The 22,743-nt window shown below is 54.5% G+C and overlaps 2 protein-coding genes across 4 annotated transcripts; both read right to left on the bottom strand.

Moving 5' to 3' along the window:
• Positions 1 to 3,347: 3,347 nt before the first annotated feature.
• On the bottom strand, positions 3,348 to 15,076 carry FBRS (fibrosin). The gene is made up of 18 exons (XM_044746356.2): positions 14,355 to 15,076; positions 13,884 to 14,063; positions 13,094 to 13,129; positions 12,944 to 12,973; positions 11,820 to 11,868; positions 11,428 to 11,728; positions 9,752 to 10,053; positions 9,341 to 9,546; positions 9,180 to 9,224; positions 8,818 to 8,913; positions 8,510 to 8,578; positions 7,682 to 7,711; positions 7,231 to 7,302; positions 6,803 to 6,923; positions 6,617 to 6,697; positions 5,594 to 5,677; positions 5,252 to 5,459; positions 3,348 to 5,149 (listed from the first exon to the last, which is right to left on the bottom strand). Exons 1-18 carry the CDS (start codon positions 14,808 to 14,810, stop codon positions 4,561 to 4,563), a joined length of 2,955 nt encoding a protein of 984 aa, XP_044602291.1. The 5' UTR covers positions 14,811 to 15,076; the 3' UTR covers positions 3,348 to 4,560.
• Positions 15,077 to 17,207: 2,131 nt separating this feature from the next.
• PRR14 (proline rich 14) lies at positions 17,208 to 22,712 on the bottom strand. 3 transcript variants are annotated; one of them, XM_070484587.1, is made up of 12 exons: positions 22,191 to 22,712; positions 21,225 to 21,296; positions 20,932 to 21,100; positions 20,188 to 20,309; positions 19,926 to 20,115; positions 19,602 to 19,645; positions 19,290 to 19,399; positions 18,410 to 18,998; positions 18,204 to 18,273; positions 18,031 to 18,122; positions 17,682 to 17,753; positions 17,208 to 17,591 (listed from the first exon to the last, which is right to left on the bottom strand). In XM_070484587.1, the coding sequence occupies exons 2-12, from the start codon at positions 21,245 to 21,247 to the stop codon at positions 17,312 to 17,314; spliced, it is 1,761 nt and encodes a 586-aa protein (XP_070340688.1). In that variant the 5' UTR covers positions 21,248 to 21,296; positions 22,191 to 22,712; the 3' UTR covers positions 17,208 to 17,311. The 3 variants fall into 3 exon arrangements, with proteins under 3 accessions (XP_070340688.1, XP_070340687.1, XP_044602292.2); XM_070484586.1 differs by having other exon boundaries at positions 22,124 to 22,374; XM_044746357.2 differs by lacking the exon at positions 22,191 to 22,712 and adding an exon at positions 21,799 to 21,967.
• Positions 22,713 to 22,743: the final 31 nt, after the last annotated feature.

Genomic DNA, 22,743 nt, shown 5'->3' on the forward strand with positions numbered 1-22,743 from the left:
TGACTAGTACTTCTCAAAACTGTCAAGATCATTGAAAACAAGGAAAGTCTGGAAAACTCAACAGTAAAGAGGAGCCTAAGGAGACATGATGACTAAATATAACGGGTATCCTTGAGGGATCCTGGAACAAATAAAGGACATTAGGTAAAAACTAAGGAAATCTGAATAAAGTATGGACTTAAGTAAATAATTATATCAATACTGATTCAACTAATTGTAACAAATGCGGGAAGTTAACAGCTGTTAAGAGAGGAAACTGAGTGTGGGGCATATAGGAATTCTCTGTACTATCTTCACAATTATTCTGTAAATCAAACTTCTAAACAATAAAGCTTATTATTTTCATTTATTTATTTATGTTTGCTGAGAAAGCTTGGCCCTGAGCTAGCATCTGTGCCGATCTTCTGCCACTTTATATGTGGGTTGCTGCCACAGCACAGCTGATGAGTGGTGGAGGTCCGTGCCTGGGATCCGAACCTGTGAACCTGGGCCCACAAAGCGGAGTGTGCCAAACTTAATCACTACGCCACAATACCAGCCCAAAGTTAATTTTTTTTAGCCTCCTCCCCCAATAAGTATGTCTCCTTTCTTCTCCTGACTCCATAAGTCATATAAATACTCTGAATTTCAATTTACCCATCTTAAGACAGGGAAATTATTTCTCATCTTTCCAACTGCCATCAATAACAACACTCTCATTTACTGAATGTTTATTGTGAACTAAATTCTGTGCTAGGCACCCTTTACATACATTACCCCATATAACCATCACAACAAACCTGTGGACTGAGATTGTCATTTTCCTTGTTTGTCCACCCTAGAAACAGGCTGCAACTTGAGTAAAGTCACAGAGTTGGTGAGTGGAAGCCAAACTCAGACTCTGGTTTGTCTAACGTCAAATGCTCTAAACCTGTGTTCTTCACTGGCTCAGGCTCCTCCTTCCTTCTTCTGTGCCCTTAGATAGATGTTGCCCACCCCAAAGCCTGTTTTAAAAGATATGCCTCGCCAACAAACTGCATGTAAGTAAGCATTCTCCTTAATTGAGCTCTAAAAATCTGCTTCTTCGAGTCCTCATCAGAACATCACCAGTAATGACAGCAATCATTCTTTGAGCACTTACTCTGTGTCAGGCACTGTTCTAAGAACTTTATGCTTGTTGACTTAGCGAATTCATACAGTAATGCTAGGAGAAACCATTAAAACTCCATCTTCATACATTGCTGGTGGGAATGTAAAATAGTGCAGCCACTTTGGAAACTAGTTTGGCAGTTCCTCAAAATGTTAAACATAGAGTTACTATATGACCCAGCAATTCCAATCCAAGGCATATACCTAAGAGAATTGAAAACATGTGTTCATACAAAAACTCATACACAGATATTCACAGCTGCGTTATTCATAGCAGTCAAAAGAAACAACCCAATATCCATCAACTGAAGAATGGATAAGCACAGTGTAGTATATCCATACAGTGGAATATTATCTGGCAATAAAAAAGAATTAAGTACTGATACAACATGGATGAACCTTGAAACCATAATGCTAAGTGAAAGAAGCTAGTCATAACAGACTGAATGAGTTGTATGGAATGTGAATTAACAAAGTTGCTTTAAAGATCTTCCCTTTTACAAGTAAAGAAACCATGGCACAGAAATAAGCACGTTGCTTAAGATTACATTGCTACTCTGCCAAACTCATTCAAAGCAAAGAAATGCATTTCCAAATAGCAGCCTCACCATGGTGAATGATCTTGGTTTGGTTTGGTTCGGTGTTTTCCCAATCTTGACAGTCGTTTTTGGACTACCCTTTTACCTCTGCTTGAGGAGCTGCCTGAGTTAGCATCAGAACATGCAGAAATGGATCAATGAAGCATAGTGGTCACGAGGACAGCCCAAAGAAGGCAGCCTTTGGGATTCTTTCCTTTCAGCCTTTTGTTCTTGAAGTGTGTATTTGTTGCTCCTCTCACAATAGCATGTAAAATCCAGAAAAGCTGGGATTTTCTTTACCTCTGTATCCCCAATCATTAGTTCAGCACCTGGCATGATTGATTAAGTGAACAGTGGCTGAAAGAATGAAAGGCACTTCCAACAGTGAATCAAGTGAGGTGAAAGGGAGGTTTCAGACTCGGGTGCTGGTAACACTCACAGAGATGGAAATGTGGCCAGGGGGTGGTAGCGGTGGTGCACAGCATCAGATCTAGGAGATGACTGTTTGAGATATCTGAGGTGCTCATGGCAGAGACCTAGGAGAGGTTGGATATACATATCTGAAAATACTTCACTGAGAGTTCCACGCTCAAGTTGTGGCAGTGTGACAACGGCCAACAATAGAGTGGAGGGGACAGTGACAGTCTGGAGAGATCATGCCCCATCTCAAGGGACAATCATAGGGAAAGCAGGTACAGTGTCAACATATTTTTGGATTTTTCAAGAGAAGCTGAAAACAAAGACTGCCATGTGAAATCTTGCCTGCAAGCCAAGTTTCTCCTTCTGGTCAACCTATTTCTGACTTCTGTTGGAACAATCTAGGCTTGAGTCCTCCCTAGAAGTCTTGGGTATGTGTGGTGGCAGCAGAGAATGTTGGATGTGTCTTTCCTAAGGGGTTGGGTACACTTGGAACAAGTTAATTTTGGGTGGCTTGGGTGGGAGCCAGCCTTCCTAGTGCAGTTTAGGAGTCATTTATTTTTTAATGACTACATCAAAGAATAATGTTAAGTGTAAAAACGTAGTTGCAAAATAGTACATTTCACAGGATCCCATTTTTTCACAATATTTTAAGCATATAATCAGAAAAATAACAGGAGAAATATACCCGACAATTAACAGTGGTTATCTCTGAGAGGGGAGATTATGAGGCACTTTCCCTTTGTACTATGTATTTCTCTATGTTTGAATTGGTTTATAATGACCATGTATAAAAGAAAAACCAATACAATTTTTTAAAAAATTATAGATCTTTTCTAACATAATTATGTGTGTTCACATATATGCAGACACTTAGAAAGGGGCGTGAGGAACATATACCAAATGATGGATAGTGGTTACCTCAGGAAGCGGGGGGCGGGGACTGGGTGAGTTGGCAGGTGAAAGGAAAATTCAGTTTTGCTGTCTTCTTGTATTTTTGAATTTTATATACTATCTACTCCTGGATTGTAGAAAAATATGAAAAACTTCAGTGCCCAACACTCCAATGCATCCACCCAGAAGTAGAACAACTCTCCCAGATGGGAGGGAAGGGAAAATCTTTGTCAGCATATGGACAGTACTGTCCCCATCCCTCCCTGACCCCAAAACCCAGTCCAGTTCCCCCCAGGAGACCCACACACACTGAAAGAGGAGCCAAGGGGCCTCATTGTAACACTCATTTTTATATAAATATCCGCAAGTCATGTTACAGAATAAGTCCCACTGGGGAAAAAAGTCAACGTTACGTTTTTGTTAAACAGACCCCTGCCTTCTAGGTTGGGCCCCAGCCTGGGGGCACCTGCTGCTTTGGGAAGGCTGGGGCTGCTGCCAAGAGGCTGCTGAAGAAGCTGCCTGTGTGGCCCACCCCCGGGCCGACCCCCTTCTTTGGTGTGTGGTACATGGTGACCTTCTCTGGACCCCCCTTAGCCTGGGGCAGGGTTCTGGGGAACAGGGTTCTGGAGAGCAGGGCCCAGGAGTCCTGGGGGCACTTGGAAACGACGTTGGGGGGACTGAGCCACTAAGAGTTGGAGTCTGAAGCTTAAGAGGTTGAGCCTTTTGGGCATGGGGGCACACAGAGGTAAGAGGAACAAGCAGGAGGAACCTGGGCTATCAGCCAAGCAGAGCGCATTTGCCCTTCTTTCCAGCCTAGGTACCCAGGTCCCTTCCTCTGCTGGTCTGCCTCCTGCTGGACCCCACCTTCCCAGGGATAAGCCCTGGGTTCCTACCTTCCCCCGGTAGTCCCCCCTCCCCACAGAGAGGCCAGAGGCTAGGAACACAGCACCAGTCTGAGGATTTAATTAACCAGAAAGGGGGATTATTGGGAGGGGCACCCCTGTAAAAATGTACAAAAGGTCTGGGGGGCTATGTGGAAAGGGAGATAAATATGTACATGGAACCCCCCTTCCTTTAGCCCCTCCTCCCCCAGCCCTGAGAGGGCATGAGGACTTGGGTGGTAGGTGAAGAGGAGGGGGGCACTTTGGCCTCTGGCTTAGTGAGCCCTTGGAGAGGCAGGCCAAGGGCCTCGGGACTCTCAGAGAGGGCAATGGTGCAACTCAGAAGATCATGAGCTGTGACCTCTGAAATGACCCCCACTCTCATGTACGTATACACGTACATACACACACACACACACACACACACAGCCATGTACACCCCTCTCTCTAGAGGCTTGTGACCTCTGCCCTCCCAGTGACCCTAAGGTCCATCTGATGCTTGATCTGGGGGGTTGGGGCTTCTGCTCCCAGGTTCTAGGACCTCAGAGGTGACTGGTGAGGTCATGACCTTTGCCCTCCAGCCCTGGCATGAAACCTCAGCTCTAGGACCTCATCAAAAGGAAAAGGGGATGGAGCTTTGCCCCTGCCCCTCCCCCCTTCCCTCACCTGTCAGCCCTGGCTGGGCCAGGGGCCCTAGGTGGGGAACTAGGCCTGGGGGCGGGCACAAGCGGAGGTGGTGCCCCCAAAAGGGCTCCTGGTGGGGTCTTGCTGAGAAGGTGAGGGGTTCCCGGGGCCGCAGTAGGTGGCGGAGGAGGAGCCAAGCGGCTGTAGAGCAGGGGATGGGCAGGCTCTAGACCGTAGAGGCGGGCAGCAGCCACAGCCCCTGGTCCAGTCAGCTCCTCACCGGCCTCATAGAAGCGGGGTGGCCTAGCAAGGCGAGGGGGTCCTGCCAACCAGGTGGGCTCCAGGAAGCCAGCACAGCGCTCTGGAGGACTAGGGCCCAGAAACGGTGGTGGCCGGGGCCTCTCAAACAGCAGGTGAAGGCCCTGAGGCCCGGTGGAGGCAGCGGCGGCAGCGGCAGCAGCAGCGGCGGCGGCAGCGGCAGCAGCGGCGGCAGCGGCGGCGGCCTCCTCCTTCCGCTCTTCCTTTACCCGCACCGATTCCTTGGCAGGCCTGGCCCCTTCCTCACCAGCCCGGGCCTTGGGAGTAGCAGGAGAAACTCGGAGCTGGGGCCGTGAGAAGGGGAGGTCCCTGGGGGCAGGTGTGGGAGGAGAGAATGTGGGTACTCCAGAGTCAGAGAGGCTGAGAAGCTAGGCAAAGATGCAGGGGGTCCAGGAGTTGGGGGAAACATACCTGTCTTTCTCCTCCTTGGTGATAGAGGGCTCCCTCCGCTCCACAGGCCGCTCCTTGTCTGAGCCTGGTGTCCGGGAGGCCTCAGGGGGCCGGACCCAGGTAGGAAAGGCCAGAGGACTGCGGTGCAGGCGGCCCCATGGGTCTGGGGGGGAGGCGAAGGCTGGTGGGGCCCCTGGGCTTTCTTTCTGGGCAAAGACGGCGCCGGAGTCTAGACAGAGGGCGAAGTAGACAGTGACAGGAGCCAGGAGTGGGAGGCCCCACTCAGGCATGCTCCCAGCCCCTGCCTGAGCACATTAGCCCACTGCCACAGCCCATCACCACCCCACCCCGCCCAGCACTCACTGAATGTGGGGCTGCCCAGGCCTCCAAAGGCCCCGTTGGAGAGGGCAGCCAAGGAGGCGAAGCTTGTGGGACGCCCAAAGGGATCTGTGGGACAAAAGGGGGATGGTCAGAGCATTGGGCAGCTAGCTCTGAGCAGGCACTAAGAACCGGCAGGGAAGAAGCAGATCAGCAAGCAGGCCCCAGAGCCCTCGGCCACTTGGCTTTAACAACCAGGTGCTGAGCGCTTTCTTGGGCCAGGCAAGGCACTGAGCTTTGACATGCATTGTGTTGTTTAACCTCACAACAAGCCCCATGAGGCAGACAAGATCATTCCCACTTAATGATGATGAAACAGGCTCAGAGAAGTGAAGTGACTTGCCGACGACACTCCAACCCAGGGCGTCTCTGACTGCAGAGGTCAAGCTTGTATCCCACTCGCCCTCATCAGCCACCTGGACCAGCTCGACAGCAAGCCACTTGCCTGAAGGCCTCTGCTGGCTTCCTCCCATCTGACATGCAGGGCCCTTCCCAGCCTGACCCTAACTTCATGCATCTGTCATGTAGCCGGTCAGAACAACTAACCTATTCCACCATGGGAACCTCACAATTTGCTCTTTCAGGAACGCCTTTCCCTAGGCTATTAGGTTCAATTCCTCCTTGTCCACCCAAACCCAGGATAAATCTCCCCAAGAAGCCTGCTGAGATCACTAGGAGCCAGTGATCATACTCTCCCCTGGGCCTGCGCAGCCTTCTTCCACCCTCCTCTCCCAGGTGGCACACTACCCCCAACCACTGGCTACTTCAGAGACAGTGTCTGAGCTGACAGAGATTGACAATCACTCTGCCATTCCCTATCCCATTTTATAGATGATGAGATCAAGGCTCAGATGGGGTAGAGTAACTTGTCCAAGGTCACAAAGCAAGTGGAACCAGGTCTACCCCCCCATTCCAGCTGCCTCTCAGGTCTAATTTTCATTCCCAGCTTGAGAACTCCTGGAAGTCAGGGACAAGGCCTAGGTTGCCCAACATGCCCTTGGCTCTTACCAATGTGGGTGCTGGGGCTCAGAAAGGGTCCGTGGGCCCCGGGAGCTGCCGTGAAAGGGTTGGCTGCAGCATGGACGGCACCTGGGGCAGAGAGGTGGGAGATTCTGATGAGGCTGAGTGGGCGCAAGGTGGGCCTCGGGCTCTAGACAGGGAACCTCAGGCCCCGAGAAGGCTGGCCAGACTCACCAGTCGCAGTGAAGAGGGAGGCGGCCGGGTGGGAGAGCTCCTGCCCAGGGGGCAGGGCCCCATAGGGCCCAGGAAGGCAGGGCAGGAGGTCGCTCCGAAAGTCAAGCTTGTGGGAGTCACCCTGCGTGGGACAGGGAGAAGGGCAGTGAGTGAGGAGCCAGGTGTGGTCCCGCTCTTGCTCTTCCACCCCTAGGCCCCTTCCAAGGGCTGCCTGGTGCCAATACGGGGCTTGGGTGCCTAGCCTCTGCCTCTCTCAGAGGATTCTCTGACCATCCCCCTAGTTAGTCAGAGAACCTAGTGCTAATTGTGGAATTGCTCAGGCAGTGACAAGGGACAGGAGTGGATGATTCTGGCCAAGATTCTGCCAAGCTCTGCAGAAGCCCAGAGCTTAGGCAGGCCCGCTCTCCCCAGCCCTCCAGCCCCAGTACCTTCATCTTTTCCTGGTGTCTCAGGATCATGTAAGCCACGCGCACGTGCATGGCACACCACTTCCCTGGTTTCTGCCGCCCCAGAAGGATGACCAAAGGGAAAGGGAAGGAAAGAACGTTCACTCATCACCCACTCCAGGCCTGGCCCTGGGCCCAGCCTTGCCACACAACATCCCCATTCATCATCCCTACAACTGAGGGATGACCAGGTTCACTTCACAGGCTAGGAAACTGAGGCTCAGAGAGATAAAACTGTCTTGCCCAAGGTCCCATGGCCAGTTACATCTGAACCCAGACCTGTCCTTGCAAGCCTTTCACTTTCTGCTCTTCCACATCTGGCTGCCTCCATGTCTTGGGCTTCTCACTCATTCCCAAGCAAGTCCCCCCCTCAGCCAAACACCCTGGCACCAGCCCCCAGCCTCATGCAGCCTGAGGTCCTCACCAAACTCACCCTCAAAGGTGGCCGGAAATGGTCGGGGATCTGGGGATGGCAAAGCAGAGATTGGCGGCAATTCAGACCTGTTTACTGACCTGGGACGTCATCTCCACAGTCCCCAATCCCCCCTCAAACACCTCCCTGAGACCTTGTGTCGCTTCCTCAAAGCTTTCCTGCTTGTGTCAAGACTCTTTTCCCCATCTCTCCCACTGTGGGCAACTCCCCTCCAGCACCAAGTTTCTGAACTGGTGCCCCAAGGAGGTGCCTTGCTTGGAAGGCTGGGAGTGGATTAGTGGGCAGGAGGACGCGTTTCTCAACCAGAAAAATTATTCTACTGACAGCTTTATATAACAAGGGTCTGCTAAAGATTTCCTTAGAAAAAAGCTTCTACTACTGCTAAAAGAGGTTGGGAAACCTCTGGTCTAGTCTATCCTTTAGGAAACACATCCTGTACTTTCCACGACGTTCCCAGTGCCCTGGGCTCTAACGCTGCTCCCCCATGCCACTTCACAAAGGGGCAGCTTATCTTTTCATTGTTTCAGGGATAGAACTTCCTGCTATGATGTCATTTGGCAAAAAAAAACGTTCTGTCAACTTAAAATATTTGAAAACCCCTACAAAAACCACTGTCCTAGTAATCTTGTTTCTGGGGCAACTTCATGAAATTCCTATTTCTCATGCCTGGGAAATCCTGTCATTTACAGAAATTCCCTCTCATCAGATTCTCAGGGACACCATGATCATATATAAAAGGGAGTGATCAGTGGTTCTCTCTCACATCAACCCTGCTCTCCCTCAACAGATCTTCCAGTTCCCCTAGGACCTGCCCTGGCCCCCCCTCACCTGTGTCCCCTTTTGGGGAAGCCCGCTCGGCACTGGCCCCAGTCGTGGTGGCAGCTCGGGGTTCGTGCTCTGGTAAAGGGGAGTGGAGGGATCAGTCAGGAGAGCTGGCACCAGGCATAAAAGGGGTCTAAAACCAAGCTGGGGCTGGGACAGGGAGGGAGTATGGCTTTGGAGAAACCTGGGTCCACAGGGGAGGGCAGGAAGATGCGTATTGTTTTGGGGAAAGGAAGAAGGTATGCGAATCCGAGGACATCTGGGTTTGTAAGGAGTGGGAGGCAGTACTGGTAGTGTCTGGATTGGGAGCTCACCTTGGGCTGGAAGGCCCCCTGCAGGGAGCCAAAGGAGACAGCCGGCGGGAGGCCCGGAGGTAGGCCGGGCACTGCGGGAGGGAAGGCCGTGTACGGCTGTGGAGAGAAGGGGGCTAGTCCAAGCTAGGGGTGGAGGTGCAGCCCATCTGGTCTGCCCATCAGTCCTCTGGCCTCCACCCTAACCCCCCTCCCCCAGAGAGTTCTCTCAGGCTCAAGGCTCTTGCTTTTGAAGCTGAAGACTGGACCCCAACAGTAAAGGCCACAAGCATCAATGTATCCATGCCCACAGACCAAACACACACACACACACACGTACATACATACATACATACATATATACATACACACACACACACACTCACATTATGCCGGAAAAGGCCTTCCATCTTTCCTGGGTATTTCTCAAACTAGAGAAGAGAAGGGAAGAGTAAACTGCCAGCCAGGGACAGAGGGCTTTCCCCTGGAACCCATACCCTCCCCCCAGGTCTCTGAGCCCTCATCACCAGCCCAATGAGGAGCTCACCATGTGGGGGCCGTGGGGTGGCAGCAGGCCCGGGGGATAAGGGGTGAAGTGCTGGTGGGTGTGCTGGTGGGTGTGCTGATGCTGGTGGTTGTGCTGGTGGAACTGGAAGGCCAGGGGCCGGGCTGAGCCCCCTGCCCCCACCACCTCGGGGCCACCCTGGGCATTCAGGTAGCGAGAGTTCAGGTCCTGGCCGATCAGGTCCTGCTCTGTGGGAGGGGAGGGGGAGAAGGCTTTAATATCTGTTGCCACCATGCCAGACTCCTTGGGCCCGGGTGACTGGCCTTCCCTTCTGGCCTTGAGCCACTCCCTCCTCAAGCCCTGCTGTCTGCTAAGGTCCAGATGCCCCAAAGCCAAGGGGGCCCAAGCCCAGGGCCATGGCCCCCCACCCCCCGGCCAGGACCCCAAACTCACCAGAGAGGGCGTTAGCAGCTGAGGCCCCAGGGTGCCCTGGCACCTGCAGCAGGGGTGGGGGTGGGGGCAGAGTGGGGCCAGGGGAGAACAAGGAGGGATGGTGGGGTGGTGGGGGGGGCCGCAGCCCAGGGTGGGGGAAGCTGTGGGTGGACAAAGGCAGGGGCAGTGAGGGCGTTGGGGGCCGGTGGGTGAGCTGCGCGGACGAGGAGGAGGCAGATGAAGAGGAAGAGGACGAAGAGGATGATGAGGGGGGAGGCTGAGCCACGGGAGGGGCCGGGGCCTTGGGGGGCGGCCGTGAAGAGCTGGGGAGAGAAGTGGGGAGATGAGTGAGGGGTTGGGAGGTGCCAGCTCTGACAGGAGGGGGTCAGAAGCCTGGGCGATACCTTGACCCTGGTTCTCCAACATGGAAGGTGGTAGAACCCGGCCGCCAGGACCCCCACCCCCACCCAGGGAACCCATCCTCAGACTGAGGTCCCCCCACGCCCAACAACCCCCTTTTTCCCTCTCTAGGTCTCTTCTTCCACAAAGCTGCCTCTAACACCTCTGGCCACATGACTTTCTTTTTTCTTTTCAACCACAGCACAAAACATATCATTCACTTTGACGCTGAACTACAATAGGCCACCTGGGTTCCCATCCTAAGACTGTGGAAGCAGCACCACACTGGCCTGGCCTAAAAGTCAGGAGACCAGAATTCTAGGCCCATCTTGCCATTAACACCCTGGGTGACCTTGAGCAAGTCACTGCCCCTCTCTGAGCCTTAGTTTTCTCAATAATAAGAAAAAGAATGATAATGACGAGAACAATAATGAAAGATAACATCGATCACAATAGTATCAATAACTCTTACCCTTTAGCAAGCACTTACTGTAGGCCAAGTGCTGTCACCTGCTTTATATGCTAATCCAAGTCTCCAACATTTCACACCACCTTCCCAATTGCTGCTGCATCCATGGAACCACCTGTACCATTTACTTCTTTAACTTAACTCAGTTCCTTTCTTTTTTATTTAGCCTCACCCAAGCAATAACATGTGAAATCAAGGTGTTGAGGTACTAGTCATGTTTTTCTAAAGCATGTAAAAGCTGACAAAAATTTTCTCATATAACACCTGAAATTATCTCACACGCCACTAACAATGAGCATACACACTTTGGGAAACACTGCATTAACTCACAATTATTCCTCACAACAGCTTTAGGATGAAGGTACTATTATTATTTCATTTTACAGAAAGAGGAAATTGAGGCTCAGAGAGGTTAAGTGGCTTGTCAAAAATCACACAGCCACTAAGTGGCAGAACAAGAATTTGAATCCAGGTCTGACTGACACCAAAGTCAGCACTCTTAATCATCATGTCAGCATTTCCCAAAGTATGTTCTGAAGAACACTAATCCTAGCAGATGTGCTTTACGAAAAGATCTCACCAGCAAATAAAATTGGAAAAAGGCACAAACTGGATTCCCCTGGATGTGAATGTATAAAGGGTTCTGATAAGTCCTGTAACAATCTCTTTAAATTTGTTTCACCCAGTGTCTCTCAAACTTTTCAGCCTCAGAATGCTTTTTCAAGTCACATCCCACAGGTACCATCCCATGTCCCAGCCGCAGAATGCAGGGGTTGGCGCCAAAACAACCAGGCCCTTCCAGGCCAGACCAGACCCCTGGACCACTCACCTGCCAGTGCTGAGGTCCAGGCTGCTGCCATAGGGAGAAGTGCGGAGGCCAAAGGGCGAGACCCGAAGCTGCAGCTGGGGCTGGGGTGGGGGTGGCAGACTGGGGGCGGCCGGCAGGGGTGCAGGGGGTGAGACAGAAGGCCGAGGGGCCGGTGGAGGTGGTGGTTCCTTCGGGGGGAAAGGCACTAGCAGCGGGTCGGGCCCTGGGGGCTGTTCCTGGCTCCGCTCCAGACCCGACACTTTAGGGACTACGGAGAGTTTTGCTTCACAGTTCCCATTGAAGGCGCCGTGGGGGCCCGAGGCTGTGAGGGCAGAAGGGCATACATATTCAGTTGAGGCCTATGCTCACCCAATTTCCCTCCCTTGTCTCCAGCCCCAGCTCTTGGGACCAACCTTTGCTGGTTGAGACAGTAAAGGACGGGTCGAGGTCATCATCGGAGACCTGGGGAAGAAGGGTAGGGACAGGATCAGGTTCTGGTCAGGCCAGGCTGTCACCCAGGAAGGCCAACAGCCTCTGGAGCCTGCTAGGAACTGGCAGAGGTGCTAAATCTATTCCATCAGCTTAGCTGAAATCCATCAAAGACTGTGGGCTCCAGGGGGCCTATGCTTGGGGAAAAGGGTAGAGCAGCAGAGCCTGAGAATCTGATAGGCCAGGAGGGCTGAATTGAGGCAGCACTGAAGTAGCAAATAAGCAGGCAAACCAAAGCAAAAACATCAGCGGTCACTAACTGCTAGCCCATACGCCTACCTGGCTTACAGATTTGTTTGGTCCACAAGTGTTAGCAAAAAATTTTAAACTAATCGCTGATATTTAGAAATCCAGAGATTCCTCACACAAACTGAGACTTGCAGGTTCTCTTGAGAAGGGGCCCCTATTCTTACGTGGCAAAAACTAGCTAGAACTGGATAGTGGCCGCCTCCTTTAGATGGACAAGAACTCTCTGGTTCACCACAGGCCCTGTACAGCCAACTTTTTAAACTAAAACAAGACACAAATCAGGGAGTGCAAATTTAGTTGGTTACAAAGGTAGAGCATCAACTGCCAGGTCACGTTATTTCAAAACAAGCAAATCAGCCTAACAATAAACCGAAACACACCTTTATAGGATATGTTCTTACGCTGACTACAATGGTTTACTGTCCTCGCTGCCATGACCCATGGTCTCTGTTCAGACTCTAATCTTTAGAGCAGACTAATAGCTAGCAGGAAGGACCAGCTCAGTTCCACAGCCACCCTGGATTTCTGTGGAGAACCAGTGGTATCTTCAACGGCTTTGGAAAGGATGGCACACCAAGGCAGGGCCTTCCATTCTTTGGTCAACTGGCTCTAGCCACCAAAGAACAGAAATCATTTACCTCTCAATCCCCATCTTCCTCCCAAAAATCTAATCCTGGCTCAACCTAACCCATGTCCCCGACTCAAGGGGAGGCTCTGTCTGCTGCTCACAGGGCACCTTTAAGCTGCAGTTCACTTTACAAGCTGGCAATGTTGCCCACCCAGGTCTAGCCCCACTCACCCTCTCGTCCAGATCACTTTCTGCATCACACTGGGGAGAAGGAAAGACAGAGGTGTCACAAAAGGGAAGAAGAGTGGGGCCCAAGGTCAAGAGGGGACTTTCAGAAAGGGAGTGAGAGGGGAGGAGCCAGTACAGGTGGAGAGCACTTACTATGTATCCAGCTTCCAGAGAATGACGGGAGGAGGCCTGAGAAAGACCAGAGTCCAGAGGTAAGGGAGGCTGCCTGGTGAAGCCTTTGGATAAAGTCTAAACTCCCCAGCAAGGCACTCAGGGCTCCTCATGGCCTACTCTCAATCTCTTTCTAGCTACTTCTCCTGCTACTGCCCACTCGTTCCCACTGCTCTGGTCATTTTTCAAATATACCAGATTCTCACATCTCTGTGCTTTCGCCCAAAACAACTTTGCCCAGTTTCTTAACAAACTTATGACTATCCTTCAAGGCCTGACTAAGACATCCTAGGGGGCTTTCCCTAACCACAACCCTCCTCCCATCCCCCAGGCAGAATGAGTGGCTTCCTCATGTGGGTTTCTACAGTATCTCTCCCAGACCTCTGCCTTCTGTAGCTTCTTAGGTTCTGGTCTAGGTATTTGCTCACAGACTGTTTCTTTCCTGTTGGACTGCCACTGCCTCGAGGGGGATGGCAGAGACCACGTCTAATTCGTTTATGATTCAGCTATGTCTCTTTGATATATCTCTAAATTATCAACATGTCTGAAGTATACTAAGTGTCAGCCAAAAGCAGGCAAGTCTAACTGTGGACATGTCTTTGTGAGACCTGAAATTGGGAGTGGGAGCTCAAATTTGCTTTGCCTTCCTCTTTGCCCTTAGAGACTGGGATCATTGTTTGTGAGGGACAGGGGCATTGTTGATAGAAAATGGGTCTATGTAAAGGCCATTTTGCTCAGAGTTTTAAAGGACAGAAACCTGGAACAAGCTCACCTCTTTCCTTCTCCGTTTGTTGGGCCATTTTCGGGCTCGATCCCCAGAGGGCCGGCCAGGCTCCCGATCAGAGCTATCCCCTGGCTCCCCAGTGGCCCCACTGGAGCCCCCCCTTTTCCGCTTCCCAGAATGCTTCAGCCGATGTTCCAGTCGCTCTGGGGGCTGAAGAGACGCATCCTTCTGTGGAGGAGGAGGTGGGACTAAAGTGGACGGAGAGAGAAAAGCTCCCGACCTCTCTAGGGGTGACCAGGCTACAAAAGTGGCTCTCAGGCTCGGTAACCTGGTTGGTCCCCGGAGACTAGCTCTACCTCCTCCCACCCCAGGGTGGGGCAGAGGCCTGGCCAGAGGAGCCGGTTGCTCTGGTTTGGGGTGCCAGCATTCCCCCCACAACTCCACCCACTCCAGGCACCCCGTAACCTTCTCACTGCCCCTCTGAAGCCCCCAAAGGTCTCCAGCCCCACTAGGCACCACCTGCAAGGCTTCGAGGCTGGCGAAGCTGGCGATGGCGAAGCCATCGATCAAGTCCTCCTCCTCTTCTTCCTCCTCCTCAGGCTCCTCCTCGGCCTCTCCGTCGTCTGCGCCCCCCTCCTCTTCTTCCTCCTCTTCCTCCCCGCGGCTGCCCGAGCCGGCAGGCCGCTTCCGAGCTCGGGGTCGCGGGGGCCGAGGCCTGGGACGCGGCCGCCGCCGTCTCGGGCCTCCGGGCCGCTCTCCAGACGAAGCTGACGACCAGGGCCTGGCGGGCGGCGGCGGCGAGGACGAGGACGAAGAGCCGCGCGGGGCGGCCAACAAGGCCCGGGGCGCGTCGCCGCCGGGGCCTCGGCGGCGCCGCTGCTCCCGGTCTCGGTCTCGCCGCGAGCAGCGCCGCCGCCGCCGCTCCCCCTCAGCGGCCCAGCCCGGGCCCGGAGCCGCGGCCGCTGTCGTCTCCATGGCGACCGCCCTCAGCGCCGCATCCGGAGGCGGCGGGGCCCGAAGCGGCCTGTCCACAGGCCCGGGGTCACAGGCGCGGCGCTGGCGGCTGCACAGGGACGAGAGGGCCACGACTTCCCTTTTAAAGCAGGATCTGATGGCCCCGAGCTTGCCCCAAGGCCAAGGACCAGGGAGCCGGCGCCGCCCCCGGGGCGACAAGCCCCAGGGCCCCCCTGTGGGGCCGGCGGGGCCGAGACGGCGAAAACGGGGCGGCCGTCCCTTTAAGGCGAGGCCTCAAGTTGTCCAGCCCCTAGCCCCTTTAAGACGACCCGATGGTATCCGGCTGGCCTACTGCGGTGGCCGCCCCCTGCCAGGGGTCGAGACAAGTCTCCCCGAGGAAGAGGAAGGGCCACCCCTTTAAAAGCGGCCGAAAGCTCGCCCCGAAACGCAGACCTCCCCTTTAAAAATGTCTCAAATCCTCCGGCTAAAAGAGGCCACCCCTTTAAGGAGTCCAGGGTCCTCCAAACAGCAGGCCGCCCCTTTAAGAAATCGGGCGTTAGTTTCTAGTTCTCCACAAGCGGCCACTTCCCCTTTAAGCTGAATTTAAAGGACTTCTTGCGTAGGAGAGAAGACGCGAGAATCTCCACTCGCTCCAATTCTCCCAACAGCACAGTTTCCAATTTGTCAGCGTCTAGTTCGGCGGCTTCCCCTTTAAGGCTGGCGTTGTAGTCGGCCGAGTTCAATGACCACCCCTTTAAGGAGATTTAAAGGGGACTCCTCCAGACCCAGCTCTTCCAGCCTCCGCCTCCGGTCGCCATGAAAGGCGCGAGGGGGCGGGCGGGGCCGCGGGGCCAGCCCTCCGAAGCCCCGGATGTGAGGCAACGGTGACGGGTAGCTTCTCTGTCTGCCGACATAAAAGTCGCTACCTCCTTTCCTCCGTCTCTGTCTGACTTGCACCTTAAAGGATCCGGAACGGCCGTTGGGCAGCGGGGTAGCACCAGCGCACCCTCCTGTAGTCTCCTCGAGTCTAGGGCCTCCTCTCCGCTAGGACTTCCCTGCCCCTCCTCCCTCTTCCTCCTCAGCCTACGCCTCCTTCCTCTCTCTGCCTCCTCCCACTCTCCGCCCCCGTCCCCTCACCCATCCACAGGCTTAGTCGTTGATAGGTTGAGAAGTGTACGTCAAGACGAAGGGCGGAGTCAAACTCGGGGGAGTGGGCAATATGTAACCGCCCTCAAAGCTTGGATTGGATATGTGTCAGATTAGCTCCGCCCTCCATCGAGTCTTGTAACTCGACTGGTTAGAAGTAGGTGCTTGGGGCGGTCCTCCAGGTGGCCCCGCCTCTTCCTGCTCTTCGTTCATTGGCTCACCTCCTGACGGCGTCAAGGCGAGGAGTAGGGATGCGGTGCGCGGGTCGTAGGGGACGGTTGGCCGCTGGGCGGCGCGCGGCCACGCAAGGTGCTTGTCGACAGCCTGTTACTCCTCTTTTCCGCCGCCCAGGCCGCCTCGCTCCTCGCGCACGCGCGTGGTGATATCACCGCCCGGCTCGCAGCTCAGCAGGTTCCGCCGCGGCGCGGGGTGGCCCGAGCACGCGGCGTGCTTTGCGAACGCCAGAAGCACGGAGAGGAAACCGCGTCCCGTTATCGCTCGGTTCAGTGGGAAAGTGCTGACCTGTGGTCTACGCGTGCTAACAAGAAAAAACACCTAGCACTGTGTACCCAGCACTTTCTCACATATTAATTTATTTGGCAATAAGAATTCTTTTAGCCCTATTTTACAGAGGGGGAGGGGAATTGATGCTCTAACATTTAGTTTCCTAACCGGGATTTGGACTCAAGAAGCCTAGCTCCGGAGTCTGTGCTCTTGGCAACTGCTCTATTCTGCCTCTGAGTTATAACTTCTGGCCTCTGGTTGCCTCGGTTACCCTTTTAATGTGGACACTGCACTGACACACTCAACTTGCTTTCTTACGGATAAACTTCTTTCTCATAGGGCTCTCTGCACATCAAGTACCTGTGACCGGTTGTTGTAGGTGCTCAATTACAGCTGATTACTCTTAGCTCTTGAAACCAACAAGTGGGTCCTGGCCTGCATGTTAGGAGGAATTCAGGGCCATCTGGATCAAGGCCTTAGTCCACTCTGGGACTTTCAGGCACCTCCTTGATATAAGTGAATTGAGAGAACCCTGACCAGGGTCCAGGGTTACAGTATCTTCTGGAACAGATTCAGAAGTATCCTGCCACACAGGAAAATTCTCAAATCAAGAGAGTATTTCCAGTGACCATTCCCCCACCCATTCCCTGTATCCAATCCTCATCGCCTTCCCTGGCACTTCTATTTCCCAGTCTTTAGGGGCCAAAGTAGAAACATCAGCCAGTACTGCCAATCAATCTCAAACTCAACTAGAGACATACAAAAGAATCAGAAACATATCGAAAACTTTACTAGAAATATAAAGAAAAATATAACTGCCTCAGAGCCTCCCCCGCCTCCAGGATGGATGAACAGACAAACAGATGGAGCTCCTAGGTCCAATGGGGCTGCTCTCTATCCACTTCCTCCTCCTCCAGGAGCAAGGCATCCAGCTCCTCCAGCCGCTGCTGTAGCAGGGGTCCTACATCTGGGCTGGGGACCAGATTGGGAGTAAGGGTCCTGCCAGCTGCAGCCCGGACCCCGCGAGATGGCCGCCGGGATCGAGGAAGGCTGCTGTCCCGAAATTCTACAGCCCGCCGGAGCTTCCTTGAGCTGGTGAAAATCAGAGTCCCGTTGCGCTCCCGGGGTTCCTCGAAGATGGTCTCAAAGGTCCTGGACCAGGCAGGGAGGGGTGCTGGTTACCAGCATGCCCCCTGGTTCCAGCCGTCCCTCTAGCACCCCCAAGCCTTCAAAGTTTCTCACCTCCTGGTTGTAGGTGACTGGTAATTCTTGTTGGTGTAAATTTCTTCCAAGCTGAACTCCTTCTTGTTCAACCTGCAGGCAAAGAGCAGAACCCACTGAGAAACCTGGGGCCAGTGGGGCCTGGAGAAGAGATAAGCAAGGCCTCATCTTTATTTCAGTTTCTGAGACATGCCAGGAGCCAGGAGTGCTGCCTGAGGCAGACAGATAGTTCTAAGCGCAAACCATGTCCAGTCTAAATTGACTCCTCCAAGCTGGATTTTAGTCCCTAAGATGAGACAAAGCCACACTTCAGGGATCTGAGCCTATACCTGTTTGGCCAGGGCAGCTCCGTGCACAATGAGCCTCTCACCTGATTGGTCGAGGCAGCCCCATTGGGGTAAGGTTTAGTTGAGAACGGGCTGGTGTCCTGCGTATTCTGAATCGAGAAACTTTTCCCATGGTCTGCAAAAGTGGGCCACAGAGTAAGAGTGCAGCATGGGCTCCGACTCCCACTTTGCTCCTCCCTGCCATCTGTACTCCTACCTTGGTCTCAGGGTCTGAAAGCACCTGGTCCTCTGAGGCCCTTTGCTCCTTCCCTTTGGTTGAGCCCAACCTGCAGAGAAGGCCAAGGCTCAGGGACAAACAACATTCACAGCAAAATCCCCATCTCTTGCCCACTGGACACTAGGGAAGGAGGCTAGGCCCACACTATGGCCAGGGCTTTATGGAGGGTTTATCAAGAGAACTACCTGGGTTCTGCAGGTTCAGAGAAGGAGGAAGTGGATGTGGTGGATGAGCAAGATGTGACGAGGGGAGGAGAGCCTCCCACTCCTCCAAGAGGGAAGACCTCTTTCCGGAGACAAGGCCGAGGGGGTGGCGGGGCTTGGGCCATCTCTCCGCCACCCACAGTGTGCCGCCGGGGCCGTGGCCGGCTTGGGTGGGGTGGAGCAGGGGGCCAGCTGCAGGTATCTGGGCTACGGGGCCCAAGATCAGGGCAGGAGTGGCTTCGGCCCAGAGAGGGCTTAGGGAGAGGTGCTGAGGGATTGTGGTCTTGGGCCCGCCATTGGCGGATAGGGGGCCGGGGACTGACAGACGTAGTGCACTCAGAAGCCCTGGACTGCTCCGCCTCTGAGATGGCAATCTTCAGCTCCAACTTCATGGGGGATGATGGGGGTGGGGGCTGTGGGGCTTTGTTGGGTGTGAGGAAGATGTCAGCAAAGCTCTCCAGCTTGGAGCGGACGGAATGGAAGAGGGGAGCCAAGCCCCAGGGACTGAGGCGGGGGCGTAAAAGGCTGGACGGCGGTGGGGTCGATGGGGGCTCCAGAACAGGATCTGGGGCTGAGGAAATGAGAGGGTCAGGTGGGCATTGCTTAGCTGCAGGTGTCTAAGCCCCACTTCAGTAGCCTCAGCTCCTCCCCCAGACACTAAGCTTTGCCCACAGAGAAATAAGCCCACCCCTAAAAATTAAGCCCTAAATTTAAAAGTCGAACTTTAGGCCTCCAAAGTCTAAACCCCATCTTCTGCCCTGGAAGTTGATTAATCCCTATCCCCACCTCTGCACCTGACACTTCTAAGCTCAGCTAAGATTTTCCAGAGCCCCAAGTCTCATCCCTCTATCTGAGCACTTACCTGGTGGTGGGTTCTCCGCAGGGTCTGCAGGCAGAGAAGATGGCCGGAATGGGGGTTCCAGGTCCCTGGGCAGAGGCACTGGCTGGTGAACCATCATCATGGGCTCAGCTCTGGGGTAAAGGGGCAAAGTAAAGGCTAGGGGAGCTTCCAGGTCAAGGTGCCACCTGAACCAGCAACTCCCCTGTCCCTTAAGGCTTCTGAAGCTGTTACAAGAAAGGATTAGACAAGTAAATTCTGATACCCCTAGCTCTGGTTGCCTAGATAATAGTTGTTGCCTGGACATCTTGACAATCCCTTCCCTAGCCCTCTCACCTTCTCACTGGGATGATAAAGTTGGGAGTCTCATCGGTGAAGCCCTGGATATAAAAGAGGATGTTTGTGGGGAGGCAGGGAAGCCCCTTTTGGCCTCCTTAGCTCCCCACATGGCAACTCTCTCAGTCTCCAGATGTTGGCCTGGGTTCACACCAAAGACTTTCATATAGCTCTTTGCTCAGGCAGTGTCCTCCACCTAAAATGCTGTCCTCCTTGCTCTGAGAAAAATCCACCCTCAGGCTCAGCCCTCCTACCCCTGTTTTCTATCCCTACTGGAGTGCCTGTCTCTAGCTGAACCCTGATCCTTACCCAAAGTTCCCATACCTCAGCTGGGGGTTTGGGGTTGGCAATGTCTTCTAGCACCACCACCAGAGTAGGCTGGGGGGCCCGGTCCACCTTTCGTGAAGGGCCCTCCTCTGGGCCAGGGGTTGTCCTTGATCGCCACCTCATGGTGGAAGGGGACTGGCAGATGTGGCTTAAGGGTTCTCTGCATAAGTGCAGTGGCTCGGGAGGCCTAGAGAGGGAATAGGAAGATCAGAGCAGCTCAGCTGTGACCCCAGCTTACCTCCAATCCTGCCATGCTCACCTGGCCTGTGAGGACCACACGGCCTGTTGGGGTGGAGAGGCAGGCGGCTGGGTGCGGACAGAATCCTGATGGTTGCTGTGGTGCTGTGGGGTGGAGGGCTCCTCTTGGGGAGCCAGGGGTACCTAGGAGAGGAGAAGATATCAACAGCAAGGTGATGGAATGAGGTTGGACTGGACCAGGGCTCCCTGTGCCTAACAGTGCCCTATGCCACAAAGATTGTGGCTAGAATTCACCCCAGATCCTCAAAGAAGAGGTGAGTTGAACTGGATTAGGAGCCAGATAGTACAGTGTCCTGAGCTGCAGGTATGGGACCTGAGTAATCTCACCCAGGCTGTTTGGTGCAATGAAAAGGAGAGGGGTGATCTTGGGTGAGTCACTGCCCTATGTGAGGTCTCAGTTTTTCTCATCTGTGCAAAGGAGCCAAAGACCTCAACCTGCTTCCCAAGGATTGCCTAGAAGTTGGGCTGGAAAGAAAACAGAAAGGTTTCTCATATTTAAAGAGTTGTAGGGATGTGATTCCAGCCCAACAGGATTGGCAGTGGGGAATAGGCACTGGAGACCCTGCTCAGTTCTAGGTTGAAGTAAGAAAAAGCCAAGCAGAACTGCAGCATTCAGGAGACTGTCTGAGCAATGGATGTGAGAATGAGGCGCCTGGACCTCAGTCATCCTCATTAATGATCTGGTATGACTTTGGTGAGGAGGAGACCTGGGGGAGAAAGGGGCTTCTCAGTTCAGGGGGCTCACCATGCGGGCAGTCATGACATCTTCTAGCACCACAGCCAGGACTCGCCGAGAGGCCTTTTCCAAGGGCGAAGGGGCCCCCAAGGGCTGCAGCCTCGGCCGTTTCGAGCTCCTGGCTCCCCATAATGCTCGAGTCAGGGGTTGGCGGCATAGACGCGGCCGGCCAGGCGGGCTGGAGGATGAGAGAAGCAGAGGACGGTCGCCTGAGTCTGTCGTTGGTTTTGTGGTTTCCCCGGTGCAGCCGCCAGGCTCCCCGTTTCCCCGGCTCAAAACAGGCGGGCGGGGTGCGCTCTCACCTGGAGTCCCCGGGCAAGTCCATGGGGGAAGCGGCGGCTCCGGGGAGTCCCTGGGGGATCCCAGGCTGCAGCCTGGGGTAGGGGGGGAGCGGGGGAGCGGGGAGTGAGGGCCAGCCCCTCCCCTGGGGCTCCGCCCTTCATGGTCCACCCGCGGCTCCCGGTAGCCCACGGGCCGGAGCCATGGGGCGCGGAAGGGCGCCCTCGGCTGGCCGCCTGGAGCAGGTGTCTTCCCGCTGCCGCGGCTGCGATCAGCGGATCACTCGCGCCCTGCCTGACACTTGCCGCGAGAACCTGGATTGCAGCGACCCCAGTTCTCTCACGGCCCGAGTCTTCTGGGGCCTTTGTCCCTGCAGATTCTGCCCTGAGATTTCCCGGGATCAGCTGGGATCCCGGTCCTGGAAGGCTCAGTTTCCGTTGGATTCCTCTGCGATCCTCATCCACTCCCAGCTAGTGGCGGAGAACTCCGAAACAATACTCCCACACACCGACTGTTCCCGTCCCCCGCCCCCCCCGCCTCCCCCGCCCCCCCGCCGCTCAGATCCCCTAGACTGGATCCCTGCGGAAAGAATCCTACAGCGCGGTTCCTCCAATCAGACGCCGTGCGAGGATACACATCTCCCTTTGAGTTTTAGCTCCGCAAAGCTCCACTCAGACAGGGGCGGCCCGAGCGTGAGGATCGCAAACTCAGTCCGGATCCCCGGGGACCCAGTGTCAAGCAGATACCCCCTTCACTCCAATCCCGGGAGGTCCCGCCCACAGACCCCCTCCCACTGCCCTCCCCCCCGGATCCCCGCCCAGCGCTCTCCCCAGCCCGGGACCAGATGGTTCAAATGTTTCCTTCCCTCCCTCCTCCCGCCCTCTCTCCAGCCGCTCGGTGCCCTCCCCCGCGCGCCGCTCACCGCCGCCTCCCGCGGATCCCGGGTCTTCGGCGGCTCCCACCTCCAGTTCCTTTAAAACCAGCCTTACCCAGCACTGCCCAACTGCTGAGGGCCTTCTTCTCCGAGCCTTCGGGCACCGCCCAATCGCCGGTCCCCGTCTTCCGGGGTGGTGAGAAACTAAGTGAAGCCGCCTGGCAGCCATCATCCCTAGGGGCAAGAAGCCAAATTGAAGAGCGCCGCCATTATAGTTGAGGGCGCGTCATGTTGTCTTCGATGGACTGAAGTGGACCGGATGGCGTCATCTTCTGAAGGCCTGTTAGTGGCCAAAGACTATACTAAGTTTCTTGAGATTAAGGCAACTGTGGGGAAGTTAGAGTGCCGCCACGTTTTTTAAGGGCATCTTCCGGTTCTTCGTTCTTAGGCCAATAAACGTCAACTGAGTGCTAACGATATGTGAAGTTTCCAATTTCCTAGAGAGGCCGCAATGAGGCCGGTTCCGGTACCATCCTGGGTTCCTCAACCCGGTTCCCACAACGCAGGGAAGAGTTTGGGAAAGAGGGCGGGGGGGCCAGAGTCTAGGGTTGGTGCCGCCTCTGGCTCCGTTGCTCGTGCGGTGTCCTGGAGAGAATGGACTGAGCCAA

The sequence above is a fragment of the Equus asinus genome, chromosome 14 (assembly GCF_041296235.1).
Source record: "Equus asinus isolate D_3611 breed Donkey chromosome 14, EquAss-T2T_v2, whole genome shotgun sequence".
Lineage (NCBI taxonomy): Eukaryota > Metazoa > Chordata > Mammalia > Perissodactyla > Equidae > Equus > Equus asinus.

Coding starts and splice junctions, on each gene's coding strand:
- FBRS (XM_044746356.2), bottom strand. CDS start 14,810: ATGGAGACGACAGCGGCCGCGGCTCCGGGCCCGGGCTGGGCCGCTGAG. Junction 9,225..9,340: donor CACCCCACGGCCCCCACATG/GTGAGCTCCTCA, acceptor TCTCTTCTCTAG/TTTGAGAAATACCCAGGAAA. Junction 6,698..6,802: donor CTCCCTCTTCACTGCGACTG/GTGAGTCTGGCC, acceptor TCTCTGCCCCAG/GTGCCGTCCATGCTGCAGCC.
- PRR14 (XM_044746357.2), bottom strand. CDS start 21,839: ATGTGTATCCTCGCACGGCGTCTGATTGGAGGAACCGCGCT. Junction 20,310..20,931: donor ATGTCATGACTGCCCGCATG/GTGAGCCCCCTG, acceptor CTCCTCTCCTAG/GTACCCCTGGCTCCCCAAGA. Junction 19,646..19,925: donor ACCCCAAACCCCCAGCTGAG/GTATGGGAACTT, acceptor TTTTATATCCAG/GGCTTCACCGATGAGACTCC.